This window comes from Echinops telfairi, unplaced genomic scaffold (assembly GCF_000313985.2).
Source record: "Echinops telfairi isolate 266 unplaced genomic scaffold, ASM31398v2 ScPeMD7_22;HRSCAF=79, whole genome shotgun sequence".
Classification (NCBI taxonomy): Eukaryota; Metazoa; Chordata; class Mammalia; order Afrosoricida; family Tenrecidae; genus Echinops; species Echinops telfairi.
This window is the reverse complement of record NW_022103919.1, coordinates 1254327-1268606: the sequence shown is the minus strand read 5'-3', so window position 1 is coordinate 1268606 and position 14280 is coordinate 1254327. Positions and strand designations below refer to the sequence as shown.

General features: G+C 53.8%; 1 protein-coding gene across 4 annotated transcripts in view; it reads right to left on the bottom strand.

Annotated features, from left to right (window-relative positions):
- Window positions 1–14280, bottom strand: part of MVB12B (multivesicular body subunit 12B) — a 191378-nt gene that overhangs the window by 82203 nt on the left and 94895 nt on the right. For all 4 annotated transcript variants that reach the window (XM_004713305.4, XM_045288598.1, XM_045288597.1 and 1 more), the window contains one exon: window positions 8822–8916. In XM_004713305.4, coding sequence (XP_004713362.1) covers window positions 8822–8916 — 95 coding nt within the window. The remainder of the gene's footprint in view (window positions 1–8821; window positions 8917–14280) is intronic.

The following is a 14280-nucleotide window of genomic DNA, read 5'->3' as shown; positions in this document are numbered from 1 at the left end:
GGCTCTTGAGATTTTTCCTTTCTTTCTCCACATCAGGCGTCCTCACACTACGGCCTGCGGGCCATATGCGGCCCACCGAGGACATTTATCCGGCCGCCGGGGGTTTTTGCAGCCGCTGCCTGGTCCTGCTTAGCAGCTGACTCGCCTAGTGTGCATAAGAATTTGTTCATAGTTTTTTTTAAAACTATAGTCCAGCCCTCCAATGGTCTGAGGGACAGTGAACTGGCCCCCTGTTTAAAAAGTTTGAGGATCCCTGGGAGTCTACATGTTCATGTGCTCAGCTACTTCCAAGTTAGGAACTATGAAGTCCTGGGGCAATAACCGCCCGTTTTCTGGCAGCATCTCCTATATCCCAAGCTGCGTCACACGCGAACCCCTGCCCAGAGAAGTGAGTATCAGACAGTGCTTGACATAGGGAAGCTTACCATACACGCGAACAGGACCATGCTATTTTAAAATGATAGCGATGGTGACGATTGAGAGACAGGGACTGCAGATCCAGAAAGGCCCAGTGCTGTGTCCGCTATCACTTGGCTAGTCGGGAGAAGTGCGTTCCTAGCTTCTGTCTAGTTCTTTCCACGGCCCTTGCTGCCTTACCTGGGGATTTCAGAAGGCAATGTGGCCCATTAAGTAATGCTGCCTCTGCTCGGACCTGCTTAGCAACCAAATAGAGAATGGAAGGAAAACCCAGCGGGAAGGGGGCTGGCCACCCTTCTTAAGAACACTGAAGTATCTGTTACCTAATAATATATATTTTAATTTCCATGACGATGAACCTGGAAAATGTCTTAATTTCTTCCTACCCTGGAGAGCACAGGGCCTGCAGCACAAAGCGCCCTCCTCACACGTTCCTCGAGTCCAGGAAAACAAGGCGCACACTGGAAGGCTTTAGAGAAGTTGGCAGCTTGCTCTGCCAAGCACGCCTCGCTTTCCTGCCGCCGGCTGGTTGCCAGGGAAAGAAACCAGCCTCCCTTCTACGTGCTGAAGCCAGACTGAGCATTTGGGCTTGCCGGGCACCCCACTCAGAGCCACGCCCGCCACAGAGCCTTTGTCTGCACATGCCCCTGGGTGGAAGGGGAAACTTTCTCTGCACACTCAGAGATGTAATCGTATTGATCAATACGCAGTCTAGGAGCACAGAGCCAAGATAGGAGGCCTGCACTGGGCCAGGGGTCACAGTGCGTCCTTGTCAACACGCCTTGGGGCTTCTTCCTACTTTGATCCCAACCCTGCACATCCAACCCCACCCCATCACCTGGGCGCCGTGGCGCGGCTGCCCGGTTCACAGCATGCCCCGATGCCGCCTGCTGGGCTAGCAGGAGCGCCCAGTAGTCACGAAGCCCAGTTGTGGGTCAGCATCCAGAGCTGGCCTTGGCACAGCTCTCTGGGCATCTCGGCAGGTGTGGGGCAGTACACAACCTCTGGGGCTGTTCACTGAGGAGTGCAGTGACAAACGTCGGGGCCAGGATTCTGAACATGCGCATCGGACCCCCACTGTGCAGCCAGGCACATGGCAGCCCTCGATGTGTGTCCGAAGGGGCAACTCCGGCAGGTGGGGCATGAGTGACGAGAAAGAGGAGCAAAGGTGTGGGAGTGGGGTGGCTGTGGACCTGCTCAGCACCTGCCAAGGTGAGGTCCCAATGAACAGTCGGCAATGGGCCGGCCCAGGGTGTGAAGGCTTGGCTTGAAGAAAGACTGCCCAGCTGTGCTCTGGCCACCTGGGCATCTGGTTTGGGAAGAGAAATGCTGGTTCCACAAGGAGAGCCAAGTAAAGGTTAGGCATCCAAGCCTGCGAGGCCCAAGCTCAATGAGCCAGCCAGCCTGCTGCAGGGCCTTATGAGCAGTGATGCAGGATCAGTGAGGAACGACCACCCTTCCCAGTTAGCTTCCAGGTGGGCCTGGACATGGCTTTGGGTTCGGTTCACAGAAAGGGCATCCAGGCAGAGAGAGAGAGAGAGAGAGAGAGAGAGAGAGAGAGAGAGAGAGAGAAACCCTAGTGGTAGCACTCACACGGCAGGACCCCCAGCCCCGGGAGGCGCGCGCTCCCCAGGTGCCACCGCGTGTTTGCCTGCACACGCTGTTCATTAGCTTCAGTGACACAGCCACCGCCGTGGGAGTATAAAAGCACATCCAATTAGGCGGGCCTACATGAATATTTGTACTCTTAAATCTTTTGCATTTCGAAAGGGTTAAAGCTTATTATTAGCATATAATTTACAGGCCTTTCTCCCAGGAAAGGAATAATGCACAGTAAATGCCACATTCATTTTAATAATACATGTTACAGTCTGTGCCCAACATCTGCACAAAGGTAAAGGAGACAGATTTTTTTGACATGTCCCACTCTGCCATCTAAACACAGGCTTTTTGTTTCTTAAGTGACGGAAGGTTTAATCAAGAAAGCAGGCAATTCATCAATCGAAACAAGGCAGCGTGCGTGCGCCTGACAGCACACACATGGTTGTGTACAGAGCAAACCTGGCCACCTGTCAACCGCACCTTTTACATCAGGATATACAAATACACCATGCGATCAATTCCCCGTCCGCTCCCATTCATTTCTTCTCTTTCTTATTATATTTTTCTTCATGCTGTATTTTGTTGTCAGTCAGGGCAAGAATAGATGGAGAGAGGAGGAAAGCAATGGCTGTTTACATGCGAAGATAAAAATGTATATGCCTTTAAAGTGACTTATTTCCTCCTGGAGTACCATTATGATTGGGGGGGGGGGAGTCTCCCCCCCGCCCCGCTTCATTCAGGAAATCCCCCTGCATGCTATTTTCTGTGGCGGCACCAAACTGCCTCCCAGATCCTCGGTACCCTCCCATACTCTCACCCACCACCTTCTCCAGTCTGTCTGAGGTGGTCCTAGGGAAACCCCGGCAGAGGGGCAAGGGGAGCAGGGGTCTGCGCTACAAGGCCACGCCCACCCACAAGAGCAGGGGCAGGGAAGATGAAGTCTGTAAGTTCCTCTTCAACTCACGCAATGATGGGAGACCTGCGATGCACAAGTGGACTCACGCTGTTGGAGGGTTCCACTAGGAGACGCCCACCCAGATGCGGAGCAGAAGGGCAAACCCAGGCTCCCAGGCACACAGGATGAAGGCCCGAGTCTGCAGCCCACGACTGTGCCCAGGGAACACTGCTGGCCCAAACCCCGTACATGGCCCAGGCCCCCAGGACTCGGGTGTGAGTCTCTCGGCCTTCAAGCCTAGGCCTGCAAAGCTTTGTCACCATGAAAAAGAGAAAACCACTGAATATTTCTCATTGCCCAGGCGAGTTGTTTTTTCTCTCTCTCTCATCCCAATTTAAAGGTAGAAAATAACGTAATAGCTACAGATGAGAGTGAAATAGGTTTACAGGTGTTTGGTATGCTCCGGACGAGTTTTGAAATGCTCGCATTGTGGCCCATGTAAAGATTTTTCCACCCATAATAAGATGAAGAGCTAGTGGCAGAAATTTTATCCACTTGGATGAAATACATAAATCATGAAATTCGTAACACTGATAATTAAATGTCCATCTTCCAACTTCAATGAGGACTAGATTAAAACTGCATGGTGAAAGCTGATATTCCAAAATCATTAATTATTTTTAATTGCTTTGTGCTTTCCCAGTCTGGTGGCCCAGTCGCAGGCTCACATGTGGCTCTGTGTTAGAACCAGAACCCCCTCTTCCCTGTACACGCGTCGTGAGCCAAACCGGTAAGATGATGGGCGTGGTCCGACCCGTGCTCACCCCTTCTTGGTGTCAGACATCTTAAGGGGGACTCGTTTCTGGGAGGGCACTGTGGAGGGCCGTGAGAGGCCTTTCCAACAATGGGGCAGCAAACTGAGAACAACAAGAAAAACTACAGCCTCACCTTGCCCAAAGCCCAAACTAAAACTAAAGGCCTGGTGTATACACTCCCAGTCGGCCCAGGGACAGTTCCAGGCAAGGTCTCCCGGGCCCTCTTGCCTGCTCAGAATCGATCATGTGGCCCGGAGACTGGCTGATGGGTGGGTGAAGCTATCAGTTGGCAACCCGACTCTGTACAGAGGCAGAGCCGTGCTCTGCCTGGTGTGGCTTCCAGCACCGCGGTTCCCACCGAGCCACGGGTGCGTGAGAGAATCTTGGTTCCTCAATATCCCTCTCAGCATGAGTTTGCCTCATGTCCCCACGTGGCATTGCAGTGCCAGTTTGGGGAGCTTCTTCAAGAGAGCGGAAAGGGATAGCTCTCTGGTCAAAATTCTGCACTAGGGAATTGAAATCAACAACAACAAGAGGAACAGCCCAGGGGGAGTCCTCTATCTATAATCACCTGCTCGGTAAGCGAAACTGCCCTAAAGCTGACAGGAAACACTGCAAGGTAAGGAAATTGCCACACGGAGCTCATCACGACGGAGCCTCTTCTTCCGGTGGACGCCTGCCTGTGTTTGTACCGTGGACGAGAGAAACAAATCCAGAGACACCCGTGTGTGTGAGAGAGAGTGTCATCTCAAAGAGCAATTGTAGATTAAGAAAACACCCCAGCCCAGTCTAGATCAAGTCCTTAAGCCCGATATTACCCCATATGTCTGATACAAGTCTACAAATTCCTCTTCAACTCATGCAATGACACCGAATGCAGGAAGATCACCCTCCGGTGAGTGGAATGTCTTGTGGATCCAGTGGCGGTGGAAGCATCTCAGTGCTTTCCATGTGGCTCCTCCAGCTCTAGGGCTCTGGCTCCCTCGGAACAGCTGATAGGTTGAACCACTGGGCTTGTGGTGAAAATCCCAATGCCTAACCCACAGCGCTACCAGGGCTCAGATCGCCCTCTGACTCAGAACCGGCATCCTCTTCTTGCAAAATCCTGCCCACAGCCACCCCCTACTTTGCTGTCCTATTGTTCCCTTCACCGTTTATGTCCCTGTTTACACTTTCACTTTGTTAACACACATTTCTGAAGCTACCTGAAGTCTTTTCTGAATAATTAGAGAATAAATAAAAAGTCACACAAGAAACTTTTCTTTTTTGTGTGTGGTCGTTATAAGGTAACTGTAAGTGAAAACGTCAGATGCCACAATCTGGATCTCTGGAAAGAGAAGGTGTTCGTAGAAAGAACACTGCTGGTGACGGGTAGGAGGGTGGGAGGCTGAATTTAGAGAAGCCCTGAAGAGAGCCCTTCAAGGAAGCTAGGGGCCAAAGGCACACACTGGGAAGCAACAGGCTGAAGTTCATTTCCAGGAGAGCCACAGCTGGGAGAAGAGCAAGGACCGTAAACACGGCGGTTCTAGAAATGACTGCTTAGGGCTGACGGCATAGCCCGGGGTCAGCAAGCTTCCCCATAAAGGGGCCACACAGTTCATCTTTTTACTGGGGGTGCTGTTTGGTGAGCACTGGATTGCTAACAGCAGGGCCATCAGTTCAAGCCCATCGGCCACTCGGTGGGAGGACGATGAGGCTGTTTGCTCCCATCAAGATGCACAGCCCCAGAAGCCCTCTGTGGGGTCACAGTGACTTTGGAATGGGCTGGATGGTAGTGGAGCTCTTCGCTGAGGTTGCTCAACTCTGCCATGCCGGTGTGGAAGCGGTTCTAGACAGTCTGCAGAGGAAGGAGCATAGCTGTGTTCTAATAAAGCGCTCTTTATAGGTACTGACATTTGAAATTCATAGAATTTTTATGTGCCAATGAATATTATACCTCTGATTGTTTTCAACCATTTAAAAATCGAAGGGCCCTTCCCAGCTCCTGAGCCATACAAACACAGGCAGGGGTGGACTGGACGTTGTTGTAGGCTACAGGGATGTGTCAAGGTTTCAGAGACCAGGTCACAGGTAAAAGGGACATTATACAAAAATTATGGTAGCATGGGCCTAACCAAAGGAGCCCTGGTGGTGTAGGGGTTACACATTAGGCTGCTAAACGAAAAGTCAGAAGTTCTATAGTATCAGCTGCCCTGCGGGAGCAAGATGAGGCTTTCTACTCCGGTTCCTGAAAAGAGTTCAGAATCTCAGAAACTCAGAGGGGCAGTTCCACCCTACCTTATGGGGTCTCTGTGAGTCGCAATAGACTTGCTGGCAGTGAGGTGGGTTGTTTGTTTGTTTTGGGTCTAACCAAAACAGTGCTTGAAGTTCACGGGCAAGCTCTGGCTGCTCAGTCTGGTGGAGCTGACATTGGGAGGCTGGGCCTTTGATGAATCTGCTGCCCCGTGGGATCCCCTGCTCTGCATACCTGTGGGCATTGAAGCTGGGCAAGGGTCCTAGCCGCGATGCCTGAGCAGCGTTCTGTACAGAAAGGGAGGCCAGGTGCGTGCCTCTGCAGGGCCTATGCTGTAGCATCGATGAACACTCATGTCCCACGTCAGACATGCAGCTACCCTGCATGCTTGTGTGTTCCACCTTCCTCCTCTTCCCCCTCCTCCTCCTCTTCCGCTCCAGCCCCTCCCCTCGGCTCTCCATGTCCCATGACCTGCTGGCCCAGCCCCCAGGTGGCAGCAACAATTTCCCTTCCTGCCAACACCACTCTTATGGTACTCCCACCAAACTTTAACCATCCCAGCACCCTGGTGCTTGCTACTGCCAGACATCCACGGCACGAATGCACAAAATAGTCCGAGAGTGGGGTGTGCACTATGGCCAGGAGTACAGAAATGCCCAACAAGGAGAGAGTCATTAAGCGAGGAGTAGGTGTGCATGCAAATTAAATGCCGGATGTTTTCAAATCTGATTACATTGTTCTGATAATGCATTTACCTTAGGAAGGGCCTGTGAGCTAAGGGAGCAGTTATCAGATGTCTTCAGGCATGACACAGGCACGCCAGACGCTTGTACCAACGGCTTAGCCCCTGGAGTCTGCAGGGAGCACCTGTCAGAGCCAGAGGGAATGAGTCTGCGATTCATTACCTGCAGAATGCCAACTCTCATGGCACCAAGTACCGGGCAAGGGCTGGGGCCTGGGGCACACTTGGCCTTAACTGCTTTTGCAACAAACTACTGCAAACTCAAACTTCGCAACACCGAACTGAGATCCCAGGGAGAGGTGGGTGGGGTCTCTGTTCCCTTCTGGCCAGAATGACTCACAGGCAGGCTGCTGGTGGGTGGGCAGGCAGGCAACCTTCCCAGCTGCCCAGTGCTGGGCTTTCAGGCCTGGTGGAGCCAGCGGGTCCTACAGGCTGTCTTGCAGCCCCACAGCTGAGCACCCTGGGCCCTGGCAGAGCAAGGTGGGGCTTGCTGCAGCAGAGGCGGCCAGAGATCTCTGCTGCCAGTGGGTTGCTGCCTCACCAAGCTCCGCTTGGAAGAGGAAATCCAATTGGCTGCCACTCACATACATGTAGCAGGAAGTTCCTGGATGGCTTCCCCTGGGTCCTGAGGCTGTTACTCTGCTTCATGCACAGCTGAAATGAACCCAGACAACACCTCATCACAGCCGTGGGCTGAGGGAGCGGCGGTCCAGAGGTAGACAGGGCCCTTCCTGCCAAACCTGCAGCGGCTGCGCTCAGCAGGCCTTTTTCTGCAGGAGACTTCTACAGCCGGGAAAGCCATCAGCGAGCAGAGACGGCAGTGGCGGCTGGGAAAAGATTTGCAGGCTGGAGAAAGAAGTCATGTGTTCTGAGGGTGCTTTCCTTCTGTGCACTCTGAGCAGGACCCTCCGGGGTTTCCCAGGCCCGCTTTGTACCACTCTGCCCCTAAGCGCCTGGGAAAGATTCAGTGTTTCTCCAAAATAAGTCATCCTGCCAGATTTCTTACGCTCCCTGTTGGTGCGGCTGAAATAGCCACAGCACAAAAGAAATTCTCCCCCAAAGGCTTTCCTGGGACAAACACGTCCCTTCTACCCTTTAAGGCCGGGCTCCTGGCATGCGGCCAGGGCCCAGGGTTGAAGACCCGCCTGCTCCTGCAGCAGGGGTGAGTGTTGCCCAGAAACGGAAGGAACTGGCTTTTGCTTCTACTTCCAAACCTATTAGGGAGTGATCATAACAAGTAAAACGAATACTGACACAAATTATGCCATTGTTCTATTTCATCTGTTTAGTAACCCGAAGTTGCAATTTTTAGAAGAAGAGGAAGAAGAAGAAAGAAAGATTACCTTTTAAACAACTGATTCATTATGGTACATGAATGACTGCCATGTTCCTGTGTTCAAAGTGTCATTCACCATTAAGGACGTGCCCGCGTAAATGGCACTGATTTGCCCCCCCCCCCCCAGCACCCCTGACTGGCGGCCTGGTGTAATCGGAGGTGAGTTCGTGGGCTTCCTCAGCGCTTAGCCAGTCCCCTGCACCGCCAAGCACATAGTGAATCTCCAGTCTGTAATAAGGCTGGGGAGTTTCCCCTCCCAGGTGAAGGTGAAGAGGAAAACTAGGACTGATGAAGTCCCTGCCAAGGCAACACGATCAATTTCAAGGCCAAGCTCAGAAATCACAGACTGACACTCTGAGTCCATGGGCCAGGGAGCCCGCCAACGAATTCCCTGGCCACAAACCTGGCTTTGAGAAATGAGAGGGCGGACAGAGCTGGGTCCTGGGGGGCAGAAGAGCTGCGCTCCGCTCCACTCTCCGCTGCGCTGGTTCCCCGGGGAGAAGCCAGCTCAGAACCTGGCAGGTTGGCGACTCCTCTCTGGAAACCTGCCTTCAAGTGTGTGAAATCTCCACGCTGTTTTTCATCATTAGTTCTAAAGCATGGCGAGTGTCTGACCGTCTCTAAGTGCTGTGGTGACAAGAAGGACAGGGAAGGCCTGCCCCGGGAAGCCCCGGGCTTTTGCGGGGAGAGCAGAGCGAAGACAGACAGGTGCCGGGAGGAGCCAGGGAGCACGGGGCAGGGGCAGGACACACACAAGTCCTCAGCAGTGGCTCCCACGTACCTGATATGGCATACAGATTGGAGTGCTGGTACTCATAGTCGGTCCGAGTGCTGTTCCTGCCTCGGAAGGTAGCAGGGAGCGTTAGAGAGATGTGCCTGAGAGAAAGACAGAGGAGAACGGCAGGTTAGCGGGGGTGGGGCATTCCCCTCCTGAGAAGGCACCTGGTGCCAGAAGCCACACAGGCTGCAGAGAGCAGGAAGAGTGGGTCCTCCTGGTGCGCTGCCACCTTTTCCAGCATCAACTTCACCAGCCCCTGTCCTCCCAGGGGGTTCTGCACTGCAGCAGCCACCGCGCTGCCTTCTGGGAAGGACATCCAGGAGGAAGAAAGGCTTCCTCAGGTCTCATGGAAGGAAGGTCAATGTGTGTGTGTGTGTGTGTGTGTGTGGGGGTAGTTTAATGCACTTCTCTGTCCACTGGACAGAACACACCCATGGGACCCACGGGCCTCTGTCTGCTCTGTCTTCTTGGTTTCATTACCCATCATCCATGGTCTCCATGCCATGGGAGTCCAGGGGCAAGGGACAACCACTGGCAATCAGGAAGCTTGTTCGTCCTCAGCCTGGCGCACATAGTAGGTGCTCAGGAAAGCATTTTCATGGATCCACTGCTGCCTTCTAAGGCACAGACGTGGACCAGAAGACTCATGAAAACACAGCACCAGGGGGTATTTAATCAGAAGGAAATCATTCATTTGGTGCCATCAGCAGCAGCTGGAAGAGTAAGATTAATATAGTAGGAAAAGTATGTAAAACCTCACAGGTCTGGAGGAACGAAGCCCACCTCTCACTGGTTCACCGAGGAGCTGCTTTGAAATAGCAGTGGCCTAGGCTTCGGTCACCTTCTGGGTCTCCCCCAAAGGGCATGGGGGGGAACACGTATCACACACAGAAAGCTCTCATTTACAAATGTCCCTTTCCATACTATAAATGCAAGACCTTCTGGAATGATCCCAATGTGTCTGGACTCCTGGGAGGAAAGGCTCTGGGGCCTGACAGAGCTGGAAGCAGCATGAGTCTTGCAGGGACAAGACGAGCACCCGGGGCCGGAAAGGCCTTTGGTTTGCTGGTAGGCCGCATGAGCTTTAATGGCCAAGGCCTGTGCGATCACCCCCAGTGGGCTGACCCGATCAGTGGGCTTCCCTGAGCACCGGCATGTGCTGAGCTCAGGCTGGGGTGTCCAACGGGAGGCGTAGCTGTTCATCACCGATGCTGTTCTAGTGAAGCACAGAGGTGAGTGCCCTCAAAGAGCTCCCGGGGAAGCCGGTCAGGAGCAGACCCCGCTGGGGCGGGCCACGTGCTGGGAGGAAGGGAACACTGGGCAGGGCAGGGGTGGGGGGATGGAAAGGAAGGAGCAGCATTGTCTGTGGAAGGGGATGGGGCGGCTGGTGACACTTTCTCAGAGGGGGGCGCTGCTGGTAAAGAAACAGCGGCAGTCAGAGGGGCTCGCCAGGTTGTCAGGGAGAGCAACGCTTGCTGTGGGGTTGGGGCACACACAGAGGCAGGCTGGGAAAGGACATTGAATGCGATCCCAAGGAGTTCGAGCTGAGCCTAGGATGGAGGCTCCCAAACTCTGCTCCACAGATGACGGACGACAGAGCGTCACCTAGGGACTTGCTAACGGTACAGCCTCAGAGCAGCCCCCTGGGAGCTCCGCTTAGAACCCAGCGGAGGAGAGGCCGCAGCTGCACAAGAGAATGAAGCAGCTGACCGATCGATGCCCCTGATCACAGCACTTAAAACAGAAGAATGGATTACTGACTGTGGTTGGGCTTGAGCAGAACTACAGCGAGAGTCAGTGACCAGAGAACTCCCCACCACCAGACTCAGGGGCAGGCACACACTTTCTCTCACAGCCCCCTTGGGAGCTAGGTGGCAGGGCCGGCTACACAATTTGCGGGGCCCAGTGTAAAATGAAAACGAGGGGCCCTTGTTCAACAAGTAAGAATGGCAAGGCATTCAGATCAGCACCCGGCCCTGTGAGTGCGGGGCCTGCTGAGCACAGGGGGCCAGCGTGGCCACACAGGTGGCTGGCCCGTGAGCTGGGCCCAGGGCAGGGCTTGTACTGCATTCACTAGAATGATGGAGGGTTTCTGGGTGACGGGAACAGTTCAGCTTCCGATGACAACCTCTTTAGATCCCTAAGACTTTAAAACACCTGGAAAAAAGGTGCATCCAACAAAGTAAGGGCAATCTGGGTGGGCGGCAGCCACTGTGGGGTCTGGAGGCCTGTAGGGAGGCTCACCAGGGCAGCGGGCAATCACAGATCTTCAGCAGACGGGCAGAGCTGGAGGGGTGGCAAAGGTGCCAGCCAGGAGCACAAGGGGCACACCAGCCAGGAGCACAAGGGGCACACAGGGCCTAGCCCCACCACTTGGTGATCAAACAGACCAGCTCCAGGCCCACATCTGTGAAGAGCCCCCTCCCCCCCAAGGGGTCTTCACCCTCTAGTGAGGGATGGACAGGAAGATGGCCACAGGTTTACACAAACCCTTGCTTACCAACGGAGGCCCATCTAGCAGGCCGGGGGGCTGAGAGCTATGAGTGGGAGGGCACTCTGGAAGACTGCCTGGAAGGAGTGACAGCAAGGAGGGGGCTGAGGACAGGCAGGAGGCAGCAAGGTCAGTGGGGAAGAGGGAGGCATCTCAGAGGCTCCCAGGGAAATCGGCGAGGCAGCAGGGAACCTGGCCAGTGGGAGGACCAGAGGAGATCAGTGTGGCCAGAGTCTAGAAGGCCAGACAGTGTGTAGGTGCAGGCGGGAATGTGGGGGTTGGAACACCAGTTGGAACTCTGTCCTGAGGGATTTGTCCTGCCCACGGAAGAGCAAGGAAGCAAGGAGCTGAGCTGCTGGAGTGGGCGGGCCTAGCAGGAGCAAGGCATGAAGGAGAGGATTGTGTACCTGCACAGGATGGTACCTGCCTTAGCCCTTCGGTCTGAGTGACCAGCCCTGTCAGAAAGATACAGACTTTCTGCTTGGGGACAGCACTGGGGCACACAGGTAGCAGAGAGATCCAGGCGGCTGGCCCCTCGGCTGCTCCATTCAAGATGCACGTCTAGCCTCTGGACTTTCTTGCCTCCTCTCTGGCCTGGCTGAACACACTCTGGCCCGCTCCTCCCTCCCTTGGTGCCGGTATCACCCCTTCTTCCTCCAAAGCAAGTTCCTTCTGGGGTCCCCCCTCCTTTGCTCTTTTAAAGGGTCCTGTTTGCTAGGGTTCTAGCTTAGCTTTCTTCTCGCTCCATACTCCCCAGATCTAGGTCTGTACCCTGCTTTTGACCCAAGGTACACATTAGACCTGCCTCACCTCCCTAGCCTTGTCTAGGCTACACTGCCTACCCTGTGTTCCCTCCACCAGGGGGCAAGAGAGGTGTGTGAATCTCCGAGTACACTGTGGTTTTCCAGCCCCCTCTGTTCCTGGACCTCCATTCAGTCCTTACCTACGCCCCAACCTCCTTTGCATCCTTCAAGCCCCATGCTCATGCCTTGCCTCTTTGGCAAGAGTCTCTTTCCTGGGCTTGCCCTGGGCTGAATGGGTGTCTGCACACCCTCTCAGGTTCCAGGCACCCCAGTATAATTTTATGCAAGCCTCTAACAGGACCGTGTCCTCAGGAGCAGGGCGGACACTCATTCATGTTGGACACCTCGTTTCCCAGAACGGTTCTGCAGAGTCGACAGTTACTGAGCACCAGCGCATCAACTCAAGTGTTGACCCTCGGTCCACTAACACCCCTGGGCCTTTTAAAACACGCACCATGGTAAGCTTCTGTCCTTTCCTTTTTTGGAGTGTGTTTTCCCAATTAGACGTAAGGGGTCCCTCTATGACATCCTATCATGTTTCCCACCCCTCTCGGCTTAGGAGGAAAACAGGTCTGATGTAAGAAGAAATCATTTGTAGCAGCAACAAGCACTTTCCAGGGCGGCAGGGGTGTAGGAAGACAGGCAGGGATAAAGTTGCTGACACAATGACACTATGTCCTTCATGCAGGTAAGTATAACATTAACAGAGAGTCAAAGGCCCACCTGTATCCTTTACATTGCTCACGGGGAGTATGCTGAATTGAAAGCACGCCCCCCCAGAGCTCCACCTAAAGTAGGTGCTGACGCAAGAGCGCCGGGCAGTGTGCGAAGAGCAGAGAGTGGACAAGGCCACATGACTGGCAGAAGGCCTGTGGGAAGGAGGCTTCGCTTTGCTGTCAGTCGCTGCTTCGCATCTTTGCTTCTGCTGTTCCTCGACAAAGGCAGGCGCAGGGGATGTGAGGGCAGGCGGGTAAAAAGGCACATCGGGGCGCTGTGTTAGTGAGAATGTACACCTTGGGCCGGGGGCACAGATCACCTGTAGTTAGATCGAATAAAGAAGCTGTCTGCCGCAGGAGAAGTGGCCCAGGGGGCTCTGGGGTCAGATCAGCCTGACCGTGACAGACAGACGAGGAACGGCCCTGGAACGGCGGCCGAGTCTCAGCGCAAATGAGATTCTAGCCACGTGACACTTGGTGGAGGTCCACATGCCAGGCACTGGGCTGGGTTTGCCGACATAGATCACCTTGACCGATCTACTCAGCAACTCTTTCGTTTGGGAGTGGGTGGGGGAATAATGATCCCCATTTAAGAGAACAGGAAACAGGGTCTCGGAGGAAAAACTGATAGAAAGCTAAGAGTGAACCAAAGGGTGAGTCTTTGTGTAGACTGAAGGTTATTGCTATTTTAAAGATACCCTGATCTCTCATCAGGTAGGGTGAAATTACTCAACAATCCTTTTGAAACCAATGCTGGCTGGGACCCAGCGGGACCCAACATTGCTGCCACTGCTAGTTCTGTGGCCCTGGAAGCTTATAACTGCTCTCCTGTCATGTTTATTTGGCCCTGTGTATTGTTTTCCCCTTTCACATGTCCAATCACATGGCAGAGCAGCTGCAGTGCTTAGGAGCACTGGCCCTAGAGCTAGACCTGGTAGCTAGGTGGCCCTCCACAGGGGTGCTGCTTCCTGATGCATACCTCACCACCAGGACCGCAGAACAGTTAGCAAAGAATTTGGCATACGGTGAGCAGAGTAAGTGCTTTACCTGTGATTTGCATCCCTGGACCCCTGTCCTTACTTGAGAATTCTACTTCTGAGGGCTCCCTGCAGGATCAAGGCTCCTGTGATAGAGAGACCAACACTTCGCTGGTGAACCTGGACGATCTGAATGTGGGCATAGCTGTGAGACAGTCTGGGGTGCATCCTCAATGCAGAGTTCAGGGCTTGGTGACGGTCTTACAGTCTTGGAAACCCACTGGGGCAGTTCCACTCTGTTCTATTGGGTCGCTCCACTCAGAATCGACTCGATGGCAGTGAGTTTGGTTTCGGTGTTTGGTCGACTACCTTACTTTTTTTTTTTTTAATCATTTTATTGGGAGCTTGTACAACCCTTATCACAATCCATACATACATCCATTGTGTCAAGCACATTTGTACATTAGTTGCCATC